This window comes from Conger conger, chromosome 8 (genome assembly GCF_963514075.1).
Source record: "Conger conger chromosome 8, fConCon1.1, whole genome shotgun sequence".
Lineage (NCBI taxonomy): Eukaryota > Metazoa > Chordata > Actinopteri > Anguilliformes > Congridae > Conger > Conger conger.
The window spans coordinates 53824544-53846014 of NC_083767.1; the positions used below are offsets into that span (position 1 = coordinate 53824544).

General features: G+C 42.9%; 2 protein-coding genes across 3 annotated transcripts; one reads left to right on the forward strand and one right to left on the reverse strand.

Annotated features, from left to right (window-relative positions):
* The first annotated feature begins 282 nt into the window (after window positions 1-282).
* slc13a4 (solute carrier family 13 member 4) lies at window positions 283-19943 on the forward strand. Its single transcript, XM_061251334.1, has 16 exons — window positions 283-732; window positions 7276-7404; window positions 10017-10153; window positions 10916-11094; window positions 11693-11747; window positions 12144-12177; window positions 12719-12793; window positions 13294-13475; window positions 15744-15863; window positions 16331-16432; window positions 16707-16808; window positions 16920-17032; window positions 17275-17411; window positions 17612-17773; window positions 18183-18320; window positions 18742-19943. The coding sequence occupies exons 1-16, from the start codon at window positions 613-615 to the stop codon at window positions 18877-18879; spliced, it is 1923 nt and encodes a 640-aa protein (XP_061107318.1). The 5' UTR covers window positions 283-612; the 3' UTR covers window positions 18880-19943.
* LOC133134844 (cytochrome c oxidase assembly factor 6 homolog) lies at window positions 19677-21471 on the reverse strand. Of its 2 annotated transcripts, none has more exons than XM_061251333.1 (3): window positions 21349-21471; window positions 20888-21059; window positions 19677-20391 (listed from the first exon to the last, which is right to left on the reverse strand). In XM_061251333.1, the coding sequence occupies exons 2-3, from the start codon at window positions 21029-21031 to the stop codon at window positions 20296-20298; spliced, it is 240 nt and encodes a 79-aa protein (XP_061107317.1). In that variant the 5' UTR covers window positions 21032-21059; window positions 21349-21471; the 3' UTR covers window positions 19677-20295. The 2 variants fall into 2 exon arrangements, with proteins under 2 accessions (XP_061107317.1, XP_061107316.1); XM_061251332.1 differs by having other exon boundaries at window positions 21243-21461.

Sequence of the window (21471 nt, forward strand, 5' to 3'; positions counted from 1 at the left end):
TCTAAGTACAACGTGGGGAAGGCTTATTTTTACCACCACAAGCGGTAGTCCAACACCATTCTGGCGCACAAAAGTAGAAATACACAGATTGCATTATATTATTGCATGGGTACGCACTAAACAGACTGAGTGAGAGATAAGAAACCAAAAGGAAAACAATTAATCATCTACTTGTATCTACTTTGTCAATAAGGGAGACCCCTGACTAGTTAAAAAGGAAGGTAACCGGAGACTCGGGCGGAGTAAAGGGGCCAGCAAGCACATAACGGTGGGATCATCACATACAGCATACCTAGGATATATACAGAACCAAAGAAGACAAAACAATTACACTACACATTACATGCTCATTTAAACCAAATATACTAAAAGCCGACGAAAATAATCAATGACAAATGCTTTTTTGGCGTTAGAAAGAAAGAGAGCAATTACAAAGGGAAACAATACACTCTGGGAAAAATATATAATGAGATAAATTAAAATTTCAAGGGTCATTTTTTTGTAAAGAAAAAAACAACCGTTTGAAAAGAACGAAACTTTCCACGAAAGTCGGTACGGAGCGACATTTGGATTGAACGACTTGGATAGGTGAAATAAAGGAGGGAAAGTCGGATGTGGCTGAAATCTGACAGAATGGACGTGTTGGGGAAAGTGTGGACGGCGCGGAAACTGATTTTGGTCGTCCTGATCCCACTGTCCCTGCTTCCACTTCCACTTATCCACCCGACCAGTGTAAGTAACTCCGTCTGAATTTGCTCTGGTTTTGCCATGTGTCTGTCACACTATTTCCAGCTCGCGCTGCCTGTCAACTGTCCTACGGTCCATCAGATTGCAGTATACTGGAAACTTAAAAAAAACCATTATTAAAGGTTAGAATACTTTGGTGAAACATCACACGCAAACTTAATTTGTATAGATATAGACAATAATTGATGTTGTAGCCAACATAGACATCTTTTTTATAGTGGTTATGGGTAGGCTTTCCCTTCGCCTTAAATTTATAAAGCCTTCTACGCATCAAAAGGCGCAAATTTAGCACATAGCACGTGTTTTATACACGTTAACATTTTACATAGCTTGCAAGGCGCTAGTAGTGCAATGAGCAAAGAATAAATAATAAAAAATCTCAGCTGTCATAATTATGTTCTTTAGGTGAAATGGAAAAGAACGTCTAAAAAGTCTATAGTTTAGTCAGTGGAGGCTTTCTCACTAATTACGTACCTTATTACAAATATATTCAGCCAATTTAAGTCGAGACGTGTAGACAGGATGTTGCCATGGCGCTGTTCGAATTTCACGTTGGTATATATTGGTAAAACGACGGCGCACGGGGTTTAGGATTAATGTTGCAAATTGGGCATGGGGCTCTTCAGCCAGATTTCCACGTAGTGCGGCCAATTCACCTACATTTCAAACGATTGTTCGATGATCAATACATCAAGGGGAAACTGATCATATTGAAATGAACTCTGACCTCTCAAGATCTGCTGAGCCTCAGGTTTTTTTTTAACCTGTAATTACAAAGATGATTGTTTGTCTTGGCGGTTACATTTTGTTATTATATTCAAAGGTAGCGGATTTTTCCACATCATCCACATGGGGGTTGGGAAATACTGATACAACTGATGTATTTGCACATAGCCTACTGTATAAATAATCTTTGATCACACATATCACAATCACAAAAGACACTGAAAATTTGGGAATGACTGTTAATAATTGAGCCAACCACACCCAAATTAACAACCATCCCTCTCATTAGAATAATGAATAGTACGTAGAGAGCGTAGCCCAGGGAACTGGGTTTACCCAGTCACGTGGGGTACTGCTGTTGTACTTGAGCAAGGTACTTTAATTGTTTTGGTAATTGTATATGTGTATATGTATATGTGGGTTCAGTTGTATATACAATAATGTAAGTTGCTCTAGATAAAAGCAGCTGCGAACTACCTGAAATATATAAATAATAATGTGCATTATATTATTTGGTTTGACAAGGTTCATCCATTAACATACAAAAGATTCAAAAGAATTGCAAATCCAAATAATGTCTTATGTTTACTCAGATTTTACAGGTGGATTGGCATTCATACACAAGTTGTATGACTTCATTGGGAATGTTCCTGACACTTGATTACATTGTGAGCAATTAATGGTTCTGACCCTTGACCCCTGAGGTTACCGCTGTGCTTTTGTTTTCGTGATGTTCAGTTATATAACCAATCCCTTCATTAAAAGTGGAATTTGCCTTTTAATTAAATATAATCCTCTGACTCTTAAGAGGCCAAAAGCTAAGGTTTAGGTACAGCCTACTTGTGCAGGCTTGGATATGCTACACTGGGTATGTTAACACATTAATTGAATGGTTATGGAAAGCATTAATCTGAGTCTCATCCTTTTCCTATCATACACTCAGTGAGCACTTTATTCGGTAGACCAGTACACCAGCTTGTTAATGTAAATATTTAATTGGCCAATCATGTGGCAGCAATTAAATGCATAAAAGCATAGACATGGTCAAGAGGTTCAGATGTTTTTCAGACCAAATGTCAGAATGGGGAATACATTTGATCTAAGTGATTTTGACGGTTGAATGATTGTTGGTGCCAGAGAGGGTGGTTTGAGTATCTCAGAAATTGTTCACACACAACAGTCTCTAGGGTAATGTAATCCATTCTGCATTCATTTGCAGGTTTTTAAAAATAAGTAGAAGAGATTTAAATATTTATTTTTGATCCAGATTTTTAAAGAATCTGGATCATGAATTGGGTGGTAGTCTGGTGATTCAGGTTGTGTTGTAATCATTATTGGATCCAGAAGTTTACTACATTCTTGCCAGTGTAAGGCAAACATCTGCAGGAAGAGTCCACATGAACAAAACATATAAAAACAACCGTTTTATTTGGCTATAATTCTAAGAAATGCCCAAACCAATCATTATGTTCTCCAGGCTACTCTAACATCCAGAAACTACAAAATAATAATTTACATAAAAAATTAACCTCATTGGGAAATCAGTCATACTTTCCCGAAGATAATACATTACATTACATTATTGGCATTTGGCAGACGCTCTTATCCAGAGCGACGTACAACAAAGTGCATACCCATAACCAGGGCTAAGTGCGCAGAAAGACCCTAGAGGGAAGTACAATTTCAATTGCTACCCGTACAACAAAGATAAGGACCAGGGCCTATTTTTTATTTTTTTTATTTTTTTATTTTTTTTAAACAACAAATGAACAAACAACAAAGCAAAAGTGACCAAACTTAACTATCCAAATACTGCTTACCTAGCCAACTAAAAATACCAAAACACAAAGTAAATCACAAAGACAACAATGAAGGATCACAGGGAGGTAGGGAGGGATGGGGAAGGTAGGGAGGGATGGGCATAATAGGGAGGGATGGGGATAATAGATAAGATAATATTTTTTTCATTAGATGTACAATTTCATTTCTATTACAATATAGGAAAGAGAGATCCACAGGTGACATCAGGAGCCTGTGCCTTATGGTGCTGGTTTTACACACTGTGGGCTGGGACCCACTGGTGAGTAATGAGAGGAGATGAGGTAGTATATTAAGCGTGAGGTGTTAAAAAAATTACACAGTTACACAATACTCACAGCAATGATATTCAGGTCAGCCAAATTAAACATGACACTTGTTGCAGTGTACATGCAGTGTGCATTGTTTCAAAATTGCAGTATAGTTTCAGTGAGCAGTGTGCTGTACTATAGACCAATTCCTTAACAAGGCCTGTGCCACAGAAAATATATTCATTTATTAAGTGTGTCATTCTCTCTCGCTTTCTCTCTCTCTCTGAAGCATGCCATGCATGGACTTCCTTTTGTGATTTACCATGCTGTGAAACCAGAGAGCAGTGCTTGCGTCAGTCCCTTCAAAGCAGGTGAATTTTGGTTTGGACACATTCTTGGGGATTACCGGGAGTCCTGCCAGCAATTAGGAGTCACGCTTTGAATATGCTGGCACCTTCCTATTAAAAAAGGTTGGTGTGCTACATGACTCTTTCATGGACTTTTCCTGAGCGGAATCAAGCTGTTGAGCTCATTCACTCCCAAATCTATATTTTCGTCATTAGACAGGAAACAAGCAATGGAGTCATCATAGTGGGGGAATAGTGGAACTGACTAAACCAGGGCCCCCAAGGGGTCCCAAAAGGCCTGGACTAAAAACATGCTTGCTTTGGGAAGGGACATCATTTGTACAGTGGCCAGAATTTCATGCTTCACCCCTGCCAGGGTGTACGTGTCATTAAGATGCTCAAAGGAAGCCAGAAGGAGTAAATGCACTGCAGGATTCCTTCTTCAGTGCCCTTAGAAATGCATAGTAAACCATAGCAGTCAAGGCAAATTCCTTTCTGTTTCAATTTGACTGCAGTTTAGGTATGCTGGCTCAAGTGTCTGTCCCTGGATCAGCATTATGTTCAACTCACGTTTTAAGTCGCTTCTCTGCTTTGAAAAACTCCTTTGTTGCATTAGCAGTATGTTTGGGATCATTGGCTGTAGAATGATCTGCTGGCCAATGAGTTTTGAGGTATTCCCTTGAACTTGAGCAGATAGGATGTGTCTATCCACTTCAGAATTAATTTGCTACTACCATCAGCAGTTAAATCATCAGAGAAGTTCCTTCGCTCTTCCATATTTTGCTCTTGCCACTAGTATGATATAAGTTGATCTTTGTCTCATCTGTCCACAAGACCTTTTTTCAGAACTGTGGTTGCTCTTTTAAGTACTTCTTGGCAAGCAGTAACCTGGCTATCCTGTTTTTGCGGCTAACCAGTGGTTTGCATCTTGCAGTGTAGCCTCTGTATTTCTGTTCATGAAGTTTTCTGAAGACAGTGGTCCCTGATGAATCCACACCTGACTCTTGAATAGTGTTTCTGATCCGTCAGACAGATATTTGGGGACTTTTCTTCATAATGGAGAGAATTCTTCTGTCATCAGCTGTGGAGGTCTTCCTAGGGCTGCCAGTCCCTTTGCAATTAGTAAGCTCACCAGTGCTCTCTTTCTTCTAAATTATGTTCCAAACAATTGATTTTGGTAAGCCTACGGTTTGGGCAGTGTCTCTAACCGAATATTAAAATACCCTGTAATAAAATCTGAGAATGTGCACTTGAACCACATTAATTGCTTGATTCCAAATATAAATATTGTGGCAAATTAGAGGCAAATCAAGACATAATGGGTCTTTGTCCCAAACATGGAGGTCACTGTACTGTAGGTCTGGTTTGATTATTTTTGGACAAGAAAACATTTAGTAGATTTTTTCAGGGGTAGCCCCTGCCTGGTACGAACGTTTGTAAGGTCCTGGCCAAAGATCTTGGAAACCCTGGTTGCATCTGATAAACATAGAGTAAGCAAGTAGCCCATACTGTACAGAGTATTTAATATGTACTCATATGTGGTATTATATCTTTCAGAGAATGACCTCGGTGCACTTTAAAATGGAAACAGGTTACAATAAACCCCACATGCCCTCTTCATTAAGCGACCAACTCCACAAGAGTAAAACCCCCTCACCAGATAATCTGCTGCGTGTTATATTAAGTTGCATTCACCCCAGTTAATCTGCCTTAAGTTATACTGTATTAAGGCCAATCACTCCACAGTTGGTCACATTAGAAATATTGTACAAAATTAAACATTTTGTACAGGAACAATGAAATGTTGGGAACTAATTCAGAACTAATGCTGAATAAAGAGGCAGAGGTAGTCTGCTGTGGGGTTAGAGGATGGGGGCCTTGGCCACGTGGTGTTCAGGTCCAGCCACATATTTCTGGGGACATACAAAAAAATCCCTACATTATTCTCTGATAGCTCTATCTGCCCTTGAGCATTTCCTCGCTGTGTTTCTGCCAGGGGCCAATCTTGTGGAACAGATAGTGGGAAATTTTGCACTTGGATTTTTCTGTATCACAGAAACTATTGGGACTGTTGTTTTCTCAGCATGATCCTCTAGCTCTGACCATCAGAAAACGTGTATTCATGTGTTACTACGTTCTGACCCGGAGGGGATAAATGGAAGTGTATCCTAATGTTTGCATGCAAAGGTTATCTTTTTTTTATGCTGTTCACGGACTGCAACTGAGTATAAAACAATTCCCATAGTGTTGATTTATGCACAAGGAGTTTAGTCATTAAATCCGGCAATTTCAGGCAGATTTCTTGCCTTGATCCTCTAAAGATCCGATTTTCTCCAGACCAAGCAATGTTCATTTAATTTCCCGTCAACACTTATGTCTTGTGTTGTACAGCTGGACATGATGTGACATTTCAGGTTTCTTCATAACAACAACATCTGCTATGTTTTGTATTTAATTCTTCTGTTTTTATTTCAATAAACCCAGCCAATCTTTTTTTGGTGTTTCCCAATTATAAGGAGGGCAGATGCTTTATTCTTAAGCTGTTATGCAACTCCAAAAGCCAGATGATTGAAGTGATATAATTCACTTGACGAGTGTATTGTACCAGAAGTAGCCCATGCTAGGGGTCACACTCCTGTCCACTTTGTGCAACCACAAGCAATCTTTAGAGCTGGTGGCACAATTACACAGGTCCACAGCAGGTATACAGCAGGTCTACTGTTACACCAGCACACAGTTACGACACTGTTACAAAGGTGCACAGTAGGTCTACTGTTACACCAGCACACAGCGTATATACAGCTACATAGGTGCACAGCAGGTCTACTGTTCTATAGGCCCACAGTGGGTATACAGTTACATAGGTGCACCGCAAGTCTACTGGTTGGCATCCATATAGCGCCTTTATCCAAAGCGTTGTACAATTGATGTTTCTCATTCACTCATTCATACACAAACTCACACACCAACCAGCGATTGACTAAAGGCACCAACCAGCACGTCAGGAGAATTTGGGGGGTTAGGTGTCTTGCTCAGGGACACTTCAACACACCCTGGGCGGGATAGAACCGGCAACCCTCCAACTGCCAGACGACTGCTCTTACCACCTGAGGCAATGTCACCCCTACATATACAGTCACATAGGTGGACAGTAGGTTATATAGGCCCACACTGGGTATATAGTTACATAGGTGGACAGCAGGTCTACTGTTATATAGGCCCACACTGGGTATATAGTTACATAGGTGGACAGCAGGCCTCCTGTTATATAGGCCCACACTGGGTATACAGTTAGATAGGTGCACAGCAGGTAAACTGTCACACGGGTCCATAGTGGAAACGCTGTCTCACTCTCACGCTGCGGTGCTGTTTGTCGCCCCCTGCAGGAGGCATCATGCGCGTACGTGCTTATCGTGACAGCGGTGTACTGGGTGTCAGAGGCGGTGCCCCTGGGTGCGGCAGCTTTGGTCCCTGCTTTCCTGTACCCACTGTTCGGGGTCCTCAAGTCAAGTGAGGTAAGCTAACATTTTGTGTGCACTTCCATCTCCGGAGATACATGAGCGGCATGATGCAGCTTTGTAATTAATGCTATATTTTGAGAGGTTGCAAGTAACATACAGACTGTTGTGGCATTTAATTTAACAGCCATTCTGCACATTAAAGTGACTGTTTTGTTTGACTGATTTTCTGTGATTATTTTACTGTGCTCTTTTATGCTAATTCCCATTGTATACTATTGGTCTGTCACATGTGATTCACTGGCCGATTTAGGTCCTTCTCAGGCCACTGAGCTGCTTTTCCCTGAATGCATGAGGAGGAGATTACCTTCAGTGTTCCTGTACAGTAGTGTGTGGCCATCAGATTCAAATAACCTAGAATAAATGCAAAAATGATCTCACATAAAATCAATACTGAAAACACAGGAAAAGAATAGAAATAGGAGGTATTCTTGATTTTTCATAAAAGAGGTGGTCATGAGAAGAATATTTATTATGGCCGATTAACTTGGAAGAAAATGCATAATTTAAGAGAAAACCTTATTTTCCTATATTAGATATAGATATATATTAGATAGAAATAAGCAATCTTAATCAGTTATCTTACATAGTAGTGTGTGTGTGTGTGTGTGTACATGTGTTAAAGTAAACCCACTCACACATGTTAAAGTAACATGTGTGCATGGGTTTATTTGCATTGAATGCGATTATGAAAGAGTGTGTGAGATTTTGTTTTGTCTGTGAATTTGTTTTGTGTTGTGTATGTTGCAGAAATTAGACTTATTTGTTTAGGCATGAGTGTTCAAGTGTTTTCATTATGCATTGGATCAGAGACCGACACTGAATGACATAGTATCAAGTCACATAGGGTCAGGGATCATTTGGAGGTCAGATAGGGATTTTAAGATCTCTAGCACTTTGTACTAGGAACCAGGCTGCTGTTTCTATGTATTTGTTTTTAAAGGCTTGCACTCAATATGCATGTTGTTGCGCAATTCACAGGGGGTTGATGAATCACCACTCATACAAACCCTGTTACCCAAACCAACTGCTGTACTGTATGTGAGACACAGAGTTCGTCTCACATGTGCGTATGTTCGGATATACAGTATGTATGTGTATGTATTTCAGAGTGTGCCTGACAGGTGTTTGTATGTGAGAGTACACATCCTGTCAGGTGTGTATAAGTACAGGTGGTTACACTTTATATTAAAGTTCAATTAACCAACACGAGTGAATACATTAACTAACTTGAACAAAGAATGAACTAATCTCTTAACAAGGCTTTTGTTAAGTTTTTTTTTTTTTTTTTTTAATAACAACAACCTACCAAGCTCAAAACAAGTTGCACCAAGCAGATACTAACTACAGGAGCACATTTGCAAGTCTGCTTTCACTATCAAAATGTGGTGCTAGTTCTTTCTGTTGTTTGCCGTTTAAAAAAAAACATTGGCTTATGCTGAGGGTTGGAGACCATAAATTACATTCAGTAAAATGCCCTTGGTCTAACGAGTATTGTACACTCAGTGAATGACAATGACCAAACTGGGGTTTAAGCTGCCAGCCACCCCTCCTTCCCTGACTCATTCACTTGATATGAGAAATACTTGAGGCATCTTACGTAATTAATAGTGAGTGTTGTTAACCGTGCCTCCGTCAAGACACATCTTGGCACTGTTTTTCTGCACTTTTCCCTCATAATCTGTGCAATGAACAGCAAGTTTTGCATCACTTTATCAGAAAAGTAAGTTAAGTTGTGCTGGACAGGATAGATATTCATAATAAATTAACTTATCCCAAATCATCAAATGCAGTGTCAGAGAGAAAAGCATACCCATATGATCCAAAACTTCCCTGACTCAACCTACTTCACAGTAGTTGAGTGCCTTAAAGTGCCTAATGTAAGCTTTATATAATAATGTTTTGTAAATACAGTAGTGCAAATACTTTGCACGCTGTTGTGCTTATTGTGGAATGTTTATACCATGCTTTCCAAACCTATACATCTGATGGCTTTAATTCTTTAACATGGCTCCCTGTTATATCCTCTTGAGTCTGGTACAAATGTGGGGCAGCTGAGTTCACACCAACTTCCCCAATGAATTACATGCCTGTTCAATCACATGGCCTGATTCCCGAGTTTCAGGAACTGAATTAAGGTTGGATTTATTATCCAACTGTTTTATATGAATGCAGTAAGCTCAGAATACTACTAATCAGCAGCACATACTGCAAGCGCATTGTCTAAGCCAATGAGAAAAGTAGAAAAAAACACAAAGTTCATTCATACATGGAAATAGAGTACCGCCGATGGAATTTCCCACACAATATCACAGCCAATTATACACCAGCAGGTTGTCAACATTGCCTAGTCTGGATTTCATACAGAGCCTATCCACAAACCAGAACGCTGTTTTTACAAGATGAGCTACACAGCATCCAAGTTCATTCTTTAATAAGGGGGTCAATTCATGGGATTTTTCTGGTGGGAGATGAAATGATAAATACAGACAAAACCTGGACAAGGTGACATTACTTTAAATAGAAAACAGTGTGAAACTGCTACAGTATGGTTGTGTAAATGCGTATGTATAAGTGCTCTGTGTGTTAACATGCTGCCCGTGCTTTAGGTGGCTGCAGAGTACTGCAAAGACACCACACTGCTGCTGATTGGTGTGATCTGTCTGGCTGCCTCCATCGAGAAATGGAACCTCCACAAGCGCATCGCCCTGCGAATGGTCATGATCGCTGGCGCAAAGCCTGGCATGTTAGTATTACCTGCAAGCATACACACACACGCACACACGCACAAACGCACAAACACACAACACACACGCGCATAAACACACGCACAAATACAAACCAACTCCATATTCCGACATAACGCGTGCTCCAAAACAGCTCACTTAGGTCGCAAAAAGAGCACAGGCAGGATTGTATAGAGCTGAAAGTGTGCAAGTGACGAACACCTATCGATGGTGTTACGGTAGCTTTGCTATAACACTGCATGACCTGCAGTGTGGAAAATAGACACTGCTGCTTTGGTGGACTGCACAGTTCAGCCTCAGCAACCATAGCATGGGGAGCAGGCTGCAAGGGCGGCCTGTAGCATAGTGGTTAAGGTACATGACTGGGAGCCGCAAGGTTGATCGTTCCATCCCTGGTGCAGCCACAATGAGATCCGCATCACAAAGGTCAGCCTGTAGTGTAGGTGGTTAAGGTACATGACTGGGACCCGCAAGGTCGGTGGTTCGATCCCTGGTAGCCACAGGTAGCCACAATAAGATCCGCACAGCTGTTGGGCCCTTGAGGAAGGCCCTTAACCCTGCATTGCTCCAGGGGAGGATTGTCTCCTGCTTAGTCTAATCAACTGTAAGTCGCGTTGCAGAAAAGCGTCAGCCAAATGCCATTAATGTAATGTACTAGCAATCCCACATTTTTTTAAACGTGTGACACGCTGTATATAAAACAGCTATAACGCCTGCGGTATTACATGATGCATCTGGTGTCTCATGAATGACTGCCTCAGGCTGGTGCTGGGATTCATGTGCTGCACCGTGTTCCTGTCCATGTGGCTGAGTAACACGTCCACCACCGCCATGGTGATGCCCATCGCCGAGGCCGTCCTGCAGCAGCTCATCAGCACCGGCGTGGCCGACGCCCAGGAGGACTCCGACACCGCCGAGGCCCCCGATGACGACGACAGCGGTAGGGCTGCCCCCGTCGCTGCCCGAACACAAACACACGTCGCCGCTGAATACCCCAGCAGACAAGGGCCCAAGCTAACTTACAGCTTACTTTAAACTGTGGTGCCCTCACTGAAGCCATTTCTTTTGCAGCTTACAAAAGAGACAGTACAACAGTTAACATTTCTCCTTAACCAGACTGGCTGTTGAACGCGAGTGTTTCTTTACTTCACACTGTGAATCAGTTTAAGTTCTTGAGTGAATCCAGGCCCTGTTCTTAGTTCAGCTTGATTGTGATAGTGGAACACACCCCAGGTGGTTAAATAAACCCCCAGTGGTTATGTAATGGGCAATTCCACAATCAGGTTATCACTGTTTGTTGCTTGTTCAAATATTTTTGTGTGTTGCTGTTTGAATGCCTGATAGAGCACATTCTTTCAAATTTGCCAGCAAGAAGCACATTCCATAAAAAAAATTGATCATAGGTCACAAGGTCACATCACAGGTCACATCACAGGTCACAAACAAGAGACCAGCTGCCATGGGCCAGAAGAACTGAAATAAACATCACACTACCATTGTGGCAGTTATGAAAATCATTGTTGAATTTGTCTTTCCAGACAAGGAAGAGAATCTGGACAAGAACCAGCTTGAGCTTCTATATTGCAGAGAAAGGTACTGTAAGCAACAGCAATCTCAGCCATCAAGTCTTACTTACTGTCTTAGTCACTCACTCTCATGCAGCGGTCCTTAACACTGGCTCTGGATAGCCACATGACCAGCAGCTTTCATTCATTCCAAAAGTACCTGGTGCATGTTAAATGTGAAAAGAAATGCTTTTATCCATGTATTACATGCTGAGTAACAATACAAACTAACAGAGCTTGTGGGTCTCCATGACTAGGGCTGAAGACCATTATTGGGAAATCAATCTGTCCATTTGACTATTTGTCTTGGATTCAATATATCCAGAACACATACAACATTCATATCTATTCAATCAATCAATGTCAACATCAATGTCCGTTAGAAAGGTTACTAAGGTGGTCTTCCTGCGTTGTGTTTCAGCAGCTGCGGGAAACAGGAGCTGTGCACCCTGTCTGAGGTAAGAGTGGCTATCCTATACACCAATCCAACCTGGGATTTCTGGGTGTGGACTCACAGGACTCCCAGCTGTGCTCAGTCAAACAGTGCGTGATTGACGCTGCATCATTTAGCTGACTGTGACATGGACTTCATGATGATGATGGTTGCTTTACAGTGAATAGGGGAAAGTTGCCTCAGGCACCACTAAGCACACATCTAAGTAATGCATAGCAGTTATTTTTAAGTCAGATTTCTCAGCATATGTTGGGTTAAAAAGAGGGAAGTCATTTTTAGTTAACCTGGGGCATGATAAACTAACCAGTTTGGGAGACTCTAGACAAAAGGGTCCTCTACTCATTGGTCTAAGCACCACGGGACATTTTGTGACCACAGTAAGTCAGTTTACCATCTCATCCAAATGACAGGCACACTGTAATACACCAGATAATCATTTTTTGCATGCAAAGGGATCAACTGCAAGGGATATTCACCTGTCCTCATCTTTCTCTAGAAGGTTGAAGCACTTCCTAAAACAGGTGCCACTTCCTCTCATCTTTCAGGAGCCCAATGGCCTGGCAGACAAACTCAGTGAAGGCCAGAATGGTCTCAAACAGAGCAATGGACATCTGCCACAGGTAACAGCATCTCCAATTATTTACTCAAAAGCAGTATAGCAACAAAGCATGCTAAAAATATATTTATTATGCATTTATTGGGAGTTAGGTCACAAATACTGAGTTTGGAGCACATAAATAAATTGAGTTTAGAGCACAGCATAGAACTCCTCATACAGCATCCACGGATACATCTGTTCCATGCTGTTTGTTCTAAACTCAAAACCTAAATCTCTTCTCAGGGACTCCCAGTCAGACCCAGGTACTGTATTTGATGTGTTCCATCTCAAGCCCACCTGATACAACTAACCATGGGCTTGATAAGCTGTATCAGGTGTGCTTGTGCTCATTGTTCCAGTGTGTTCTCCTCCGCTCTCCATTTCTGTCAAGGTCCAGATGTGTCCCACGAATTGTGAGGAGTAAGAACGTGGTTTTGCATGTGGTCACGGTTTACTAGCAGTCATGGCTACTTATGCGGGTCACCAACAGAAGCTTGCCTGCTTTCTTCTCGACCCTCTCAGACAACAGTAGACATCCCAGAGCCACAGAAGCCAGCGGAGAAGACCTCTCGCTACCCCACCAAGAGGGACCACATGATCTGCAAGTGCCTCTCCCTCAGCATCACGTACGCCGCCACCATCGGGGGCCTCATAACCATCACTGGCACCTCCACCAACCTCATTTTTGCTGAGCAGTTCAACAGGTTAGAAGCCAAAGCCACTATACAGAACACAAACACCCTCTTTTCTTGGTTCAGAGGGTAGGAAACAAGCAGAACCCTTTGCTCAGGTGTCACCCCCGTTTCTCCAGAGTGGGTGACAGATTGCAACAGATGTCATGTGAATATTAACTTTTTTTTTTTTTGCAGCTAAAAGCTCAATTGAATGCACAACCAATAGGTGAAGGCTCAGATTTCAGTTGAGCATGTTACATACTGTATGGTAAGCGAAAATACAGCTTTGATCAACAAGCTCTTTTATTGCATTAAGGAAAGGGTGCTTTTGTGCAGCAGAAAATGTAGGGCAAAGGTTGCTGTTTATCTCACTTCATGCCTTTCCAAATTCTGACTGGCTCAGCCTGTGAGCACGGCTTCAACTGATCAGTTGAACTGGTCAGTTGAACTCTGTTCAGAAAACACCATCCTGCGGGTCAGTGGGTTGGTGTGCAATGCTTTTCTGGAGTGGCACTCACAGCCACAACCAAGATTTACTGTCCCCTGGGCTAAAACTAGCCTAGGCCAGTTAACCTTAACCTTTTTAGTGTGGCAACGAGTTGCCTCCATTTGCAACAAGCTGTATGAATATGAAGAAGAGAGCCAAAAGCCCAAATTCACAAGATTCAAAAGAACAAAAGCAAAGCTAAAACAAACACTTTTTTCACCCATCTCCAAGAATGTGAACATTTCATGTTCATGGTTTTCCTCAACACATCATGTGTTCCATGAACACATCACCACTCCAATACCCCACTCAGTTTCAGACATATCCAGTTGATGTGTCAGCCTATGATAGATAGATAGATCGATATATTGATAGATAGGCAACACAAGTTGGGTAGAAATAGTGTTAGACATAAGTCTGGTACTGTTTTTTCATCTGAGAATGTGTACAAACAGACTGTCCCCCCCTGTTCCTCCACGGCCCCTGGCCCTTCCCCTGCATGGGAAGAGGGGGTTCAACTCTGTGACCCCACAGATGCTGGTCCATGGAGCGCGTAGTTCAGGGGGTTTCCTGGAAACAAGGGCCAGAGAGGTATTTCGGCAGCTGAGTTAAAAGAGACAGCTGTGTTACCCCAAAAATACTCACACCATGGGACCTCAAGTCCTCCGTGCAAAAATTTCACTCAAGCTGGCTTTTGTGGTTTGGATTATGCACACACGGAGACTTGTGATCACATGACGTTTTTACCTTTCAGGTCTTTTTCTCTCAACTTTAAATGTCACCAATTCCAAAGGGGGACTCCACTGCATCTCCTATCTGTCCATTGATTTTGCCCATTAACCATTAACTCTCCAGTCTCTGCCCAGACAAGTGCTGGAGACAAGTGTTAGAAGGCAGTGCGTTCATTTACTGGCCTGTCCAGTCATCTCTTTCAGCTCAAGTCCCTCCCCTGCCCTGACTCTGTCCTCGAGCTCATCCTTTAGTGCTGATGCAGACAACAACCCTGTGCCGATCCATGCTTCTTCTGACACTCTTCACCTTTTTGCACCTCTTTTTTGCACCATTTTGTTTGTGTGACACATTGAAAAGAAAAGATGAATCAATAACATACAAATCCTGACAGATAAGGCCCACAGAACCAGAGCCTGAATCTCACAGTTTAGCTCCTTCACAGCCTCCTCTCAGGCTAAAGTGATATAATCTGGGAGCAAGAGAAGCATGCTCTCAGGTACATACTTTACCATTTTTCCTGGCGACAATTGTGCTGGTGACATCCCCCGTGGCCCTGAATGAAATCCTGTATCACAGAAGGGGCGGGGGGGGGGGGTCATAATTGCCCAAAGCATCACCCAGGGAGGGAGGGTTGCCTGTGCCAAGAAAGAACAGTGCGAAAGGTTTAGAGGAAGCGAGTTCCCCGTCTGGAACAGAGGATATTGCAGCAGTGGTGAACTGCAATTGCAATTGCAAAGGGCAGCCTGTAGCGTCGGTGGTTAAGGTACATGACTGGGACCCGCAAGGTCGGCGGTTCGATCCCTGGTAGCCACAGGTAGCCACAATAAGATCTGCACAGCTGTTGGGCCCTTGAGCAAGGCCCTTAACCCTGCATTGCTCCAGGGGAGGATTGTCTCCTGCTTAGTCTAATCAACTGTACATCGCTCTGGATAAGAGCATCTGCCAAATGCCATTAATGTAATAATGGCACAATTTTATGATTACTAAGCAGTATGTTTTGTTCCTTCCATCTAACAAATTCTTTTTATTTTTTTTATCCCCCCTCCTCTCCTTCACCCCTGCCTGCCTTGGTTTTGCAGCCGCTACCCTGAAGCAAAGGTCATCAACTTTGGCACCTGGTTCATCTTCAGCCTGCCCATCTCCATCATCATGTTGGTGCTGACCTGGGTGTGGCTCCACTGCTTATTCCTGGGCTGCAAGTAAGGGCTGTGCGCTCTGTCAGGAAATACCATTCAGTGATGAGAAAACGTCTTACACTTAGCTTAGGTCAGCCAACAAGACCAAAACAAAGACATTTTTTAAAATTCAATACAAACCTGACAAAATGTGTTACGCTTAGCTGAGATTGATCTGCGAACAAGTGCAAAACAAAGAAATGTGAAATTCAATACAAACATGACAAAATGTTTTACGCTTAGGTTAAATCAGGAAACCAGACCAAAACAAAGACAATGTTGCGAAATTCAATAGAAACCTGAAAAAATATTTTACGCTTAGGTTAAATCAGGAAACCGGACCAAAGCAATGAAAATGTTGTGAAATTCAATACAGACAAAACACCCGCTGGCCACTTCAATAAAATTTAAACAAGCAATGGGCTCAGTGTGCACCTAGGAAAAAAGTTGGGACACTAGCTCGCATGTGACACCGCTCCTGCGCACCACAGTTTCCGCGAGACCTGCTCCCTGAGCAAGAAGCGCAGGACCCGGAGGGAGGCGCTGTCGGAGAGGAGGATCCACGAGGAGTACGTGAAGCTGGGGCCCATCAGGTAGGCTGTGGGGGGAGAGTGGCCCGGGAGGGAAATAAATATGGGGGGCACGGGCATTGCACCTTACTGCTGGGGGAGCTGAGCCTGGATGTTTTTCGGGTTCAGATCCCAGGTTTGGCACTGCAATTGCGCTCTTGAACAAAGTACCCCAGGTGTATAACTGGGGATGATTTATGAATTGTGTAGTATTGTCACATATTGCCGGTCATTACTAAGTACTTAACGGAAAGTATGCACATAGTAAGATATTATTTTTCTCTCCCCGTTGGCACAGCTACCCTGAGGTGGTGACGGGCATCTTCTTCATCCTGATGACCCTGCTCTGGTTCACTCGGGAGCCTGGCTTTGTGCCCGGCTGGACCTCGCTGTTCGAGAAGTGAGTCATGCCGTGCGGTTGCGGTCTCGTTTGAGCAAGAGAGCAGAGATTCTGGCCGTGGGCGCTTTGCTTGGATATTCTGAGGGCCTTGCTGATTTTGTGTGTTGACAGGAAGGGCTACCGGTCCGATGCCACCGTGTCCGTGCTGCTGGGCTTCCTGCTCTTCCTCATCCCCGCCCGCAAGCCCTGGCCATCGGCCTCCGCAGACAAAGGCAAATTCCGTGGTCCTGGGGGACTAATATAAACACCTTTTACCAGTTAGTCGAGTAGTGCTTTGGTCAGTATCACTGTGTCCACACAAAGTAAAAATTAAACACAGAAAATTAAACACAGCAACAACAAAAAAATTATTATTATTGAGCAGCAATAATACACTCCCAGAACCTTTTATTTTATTTTATTCTTTTGCTTTGTGCTACTGCCCTCTGCTGGTGCTAGTGAGTAATGAATCTGTGGTGTTTGCAAGCAGATGAGAGCTCAGTGAAACAGCAGGACTCAGACCCTCTGGCCCCCATGATCACATGGAAGGACTTCCAGAGACTGATGCCCTGGGAGATTGTTATCCTGGTGGGTGGAGGTTATGCCCTGGCAGCTGGGTGTAAGGTAAAGCTCTGAATTATTAAATGAATTATGTAAAACAGAGACTTTCTCTGAGCCTGAACTTTGTATAATCAAGCTGTTGCATTTTTCTGAATGGCACATTTTTTTCCCCCTTCAATTATGCATGTGCCGTTTACCATACATATTTACGAGAACATGCAACAGAGACAATATGACAGACATGAACTCTCCGACCCTCCCAGGTATCAGGGCTGTCTGTGTGGATTGGGCGACAGCTGGAGCCCATGAGCGGCCTCCCTCCCTGGGCCGTCACCCTGCTGGCCTGTCTGCTTGTGTCCACCGTCACGGAGTTCGCCAGCAACCCCGCCACACTCACCGTCTTCCTGCCCATCCTGTCAACGCTGGTAAGGCACACGCTGCGGTGTGCTGTAGTGCTTAAGAGCCTGGGGATATTGCTAAAAAAAATTGCAGGTTTGATTCCAGGGAGCTGGAGAAGGCGGCTGCCACCCCAGCAAATATTCTGCTCTAGAAACTTTGAATGTGTAAAGAATGCTAATATATAAAATGGGCCTGCAGTGCATCATGGTGTAAAATAAACATGTACTGTAACGGCCCTGATGAATCACGTTCAACAAGCACCGTCTCCCCCCGCGGGATAACCCAGCGCAAACACCTCGATTTCCGCGCGTCTACTCCGACATGAATAATCGCAGTGTCACTGCCGTGCTACAACAACACTGTAAACTGAGCCTGAAGCAGACCCCCTCTGTGACCCCTCTTCTGATGTGCACCCACCCCCTCTCTGTTTGTCAGTCCGAGACCCTGCGGATTAACCCTCTGCACACACTCATCCCTTCCACCATGTGCGTGTCCTTCGGGGTCATGCTGCCCGTGGGGAACCCCCCCAACGCCATCGTCTTCAGCTACGGACACGTGCAGATAAGCGACATGGTGAGGCGAAGCCCATCGCAAGTTAACGCGTCGACACTCTTAACAATGCTTTAGCGGTCTTCCTTGCTGGTCCTGGAGAGCTGCAGGGTCTGCTGGCTTTCGTTGTTACCGGGCACTTCACTGATCAATGAAAGCAGCTGATTACACAGTTAACTCACCACGCCTGGCTTCTTGGGTCTGAGTTGGTTGCTGTTATTAGGGCAAAAACCAGCAGACCCTGCAGCTCTCCAGGACCTGGAATGAAGATCAATGCTCTTGCTTATTGAAGCTGATTGACAGTGAGACACAGTACTAACAGAGAAGAGAATGATACTATTTATTTTGGTGGAGAGGAGATCTACCAGTGTAGATTAGGCATTAGGCCATTGGGTTAGGTGCTGGTCCTTCACCACCTGTCATTTCCTTTCCATTCCTCCTGCAGGTGAAGGCAGGTTTTGGGGTCAACTTGATTGGGATTCTGGTAGTCATGCTGGCCATCATGACATGGGGAGTCCCACTCTTCCAGCTGACAGAGTTTCCAGACTGGGCCATATCGAGAAATGTCACCGACGGCTTGTAGCTCCACAAGGGGGCAACGGAGAGAAGAAACGGACTTAACGATGTAACAGGAAAGGTAAAGGAGGAAGACATCTGCATGCGGAAGCCACATCTCTTACAGCAGATTCCAAATTGGATAAGACTCACATCACCCACCCTCTGAAATGCTTCACTGCTTAGTCCTCACATTGATTGCTTGACCAGAATTGATGATTGCCAGGATGGGGAGAGGGTGCAGAGGGTGGGATACAGAGACCACAGGGGCAGCAAGGAAGGATAAAGAAAAGAGGACAAAAGACATATCTGGATGATGTCACCTCTGGCTTCATTTGGTGATGGAATGGCTGAATGAAGCGATTGCTATCATCTCAGATGGAAATGTACACTGTGATTACCATGGAGGACCTAAGTTTATCCCATCTCACTTGTAAATTCAAGTATGTTTCTATATTAGAGCAATAGCTTTTGCACACAAGTAAACTTAGTAAATACTTTCTCATTTAGTATAGGTATATAGGTTTTTATATTAAAAGATTCATGTAAGAGTACACAAAGGATCAATATTTGGGGGAAAGAAAACTAACCATGTAACTGCATTTCATTGCAATCAATGCAAATGTATGCTGTCATTGACAGTAAATACATTGGCACATAGCCTACATTATTATATCAATTAATTAGTGCATCAAGTTCCAAACAATACAGGCAGTACAACTTGTGGGGACATAAAATAAATATGTATGAACTCAGTGCTAATTATATCCATGTTTGTACTTTTTTGTTTTGCAAAAATAACAGATGTAACAGAAAGCACTCAAATGGAATATTGTACTATTTATTAAGTGTGTTTGAAATCCTTTCTCTTCTCTGCACAGAACAAAACATATCTGCTAGCTGGACACAAATCTATGTTAATACAAAGAAAAAAATACAGAGTTAGAGAATAATGTACCTTTCGTGTTGTTGCCATGTATAATGACTTTTTTGAACACTTGAATCACTGACAATTTAACAATGTTTGTAACACACATCCGAGAAGCTACATATGTTACAATAATGACAACTAATAAAGGACTCAAAAAAGTACCCCTTAGCTTCACTCTTTTCCTCAATGCTTAAAATGTTCTTCACAGAGTATTTTACTGAATTGTGGCCAGGGTACAACCTCCAAAGTGATTTTCTTCTCTTAAAAAAAAATTATGAATGAGCAGAGTGACTTTACCTCTCTTCTTAGTGCTGCACAGATTCAATTATTTTTAAATCAAGTCTTTTTTTTATGGTATGTCCAAAACCATCCTGAAGGGTTCACACACTACTCAAGTCAAGTCAAAACGCGCTGGAATCAGACTTTAAAAAGACATTCAAAATTCACCTTGTGAACTCCTGATGTGCAAGCCCCTCATCTGAAACACCTTCAAAGAATAAGCAGCAGCTACAACTATAGTTTTGATGACTGTTCAGAAGACTCGTATCCGTCCGTATCAATCTTCTCCTTGTACTTCAAGAAGTCTCTTCTTTTGACAAAGTACTTCACCTGCAATCACAAAGGTGAGACAAATGGCCACCTTCCAACAAGGTATACTATAAAATATAAATGTGGCTTAAGCAGGATATTGTGAAATTGTTAAATCAATTGCTAAATCAAGTACATATATGTTAGGGTTATCATTAAAGTTAATATTCGTATATGCACGAGGCTAAATCAGCTCACAGAAAGCAGTCAGTGCAGTGCCAAAGCTCTTTGTTGAGCCGCGAAAGACACGAAGATTAGAAAGGTTTTAGAAAAGCTCATAAACAGACCAAAGACACAAGCAGAAAAGCGGACAGAACCCTCGTGCGCAGAGCATGTCAGACCAACTCATGCACCAAAGCGCTGATCCGTAAGTTCAGAGAGGTGAGTGTACAGTACACATTATTACTGGACAGTAGGCCAAGTATAGCACAACCTGTCGCAGACACGAAGTCATTACAGCAGTTGGTAGGGGCATGTAGGGACACCCTTCACCGGCGTTATTGGGAACTGAACTTACCCACTGAGCAGGACAGTTTGCCTCGAAGTCTCTGTTGAATTTCTCGCACGCAGTACCGTCGTCTTTATTGTCATCCAGGCATTTCCACAACGCGTCCCTTGCATCCCAGCAAGCGCGCCTCTGATCAGAATTCGGAGCAGTCATCGTCTCCTCTGTAGTTTCAGCTTCGTCGCTGAAAACAACAAGACAGTGGTGTTCGCTAAACTTTACGGGTTTCATAATTAACTATGTTAAAATCAACAAATCTCCTTCTTAATATCCACAATATTGCCATGGCAACACCATGGTCAGTGAACATGCTTCGATACTTTGCAGATGTCAAGGTGACAACTTGTGCCAGTAGGAAGCTACGTACCCTTAGATTTACTGGTAAGCTTCCAACCAAGTGGCTAGCTTGCTAAATGTCCGTGAAACAATAATCGCATATTTTCATAGCAAGTTAAAGTAACCTTAGTTCTTACCTACAAACTATAGTTATTCGGGTCACAAATAACGTGGCATGATCTAGAATAAATATTTTACACTAATGCATGGCAAATACGAAGGCATCATCGGTCGCTTTAAAATACGTCATAGAAACGACA

Bases quoted from the DNA above. Each gene is read 5' to 3' on its own strand.
- LOC133134844 (XM_061251333.1), bottom strand. From the start codon at position 21,031: ATGACTGCTCCGAATTCTGATCAGAGGCGCGCTTGCTGGGATGCAAGG. The intron at 20,392-20,887 runs GTAAGTTCAGTT...TTGTGATTGCAG, and splicing joins CAAACTGTCCTGCTCAGTGG to GTGAAGTACTTTGTCAAAAG.
- slc13a4 (XM_061251334.1), top strand. From the start codon at position 613: ATGTGGCTGAAATCTGACAGAATGGACGTGTTGGGGAAAGTGTGGACG. The intron at 12,178-12,718 runs GTAAGAGTGGCT...CTCATCTTTCAG, and splicing joins AGCTGTGCACCCTGTCTGAG to GAGCCCAATGGCCTGGCAGA. The intron at 12,794-13,293 runs GTAACAGCATCT...CGACCCTCTCAG, and splicing joins GCAATGGACATCTGCCACAG to ACAACAGTAGACATCCCAGA.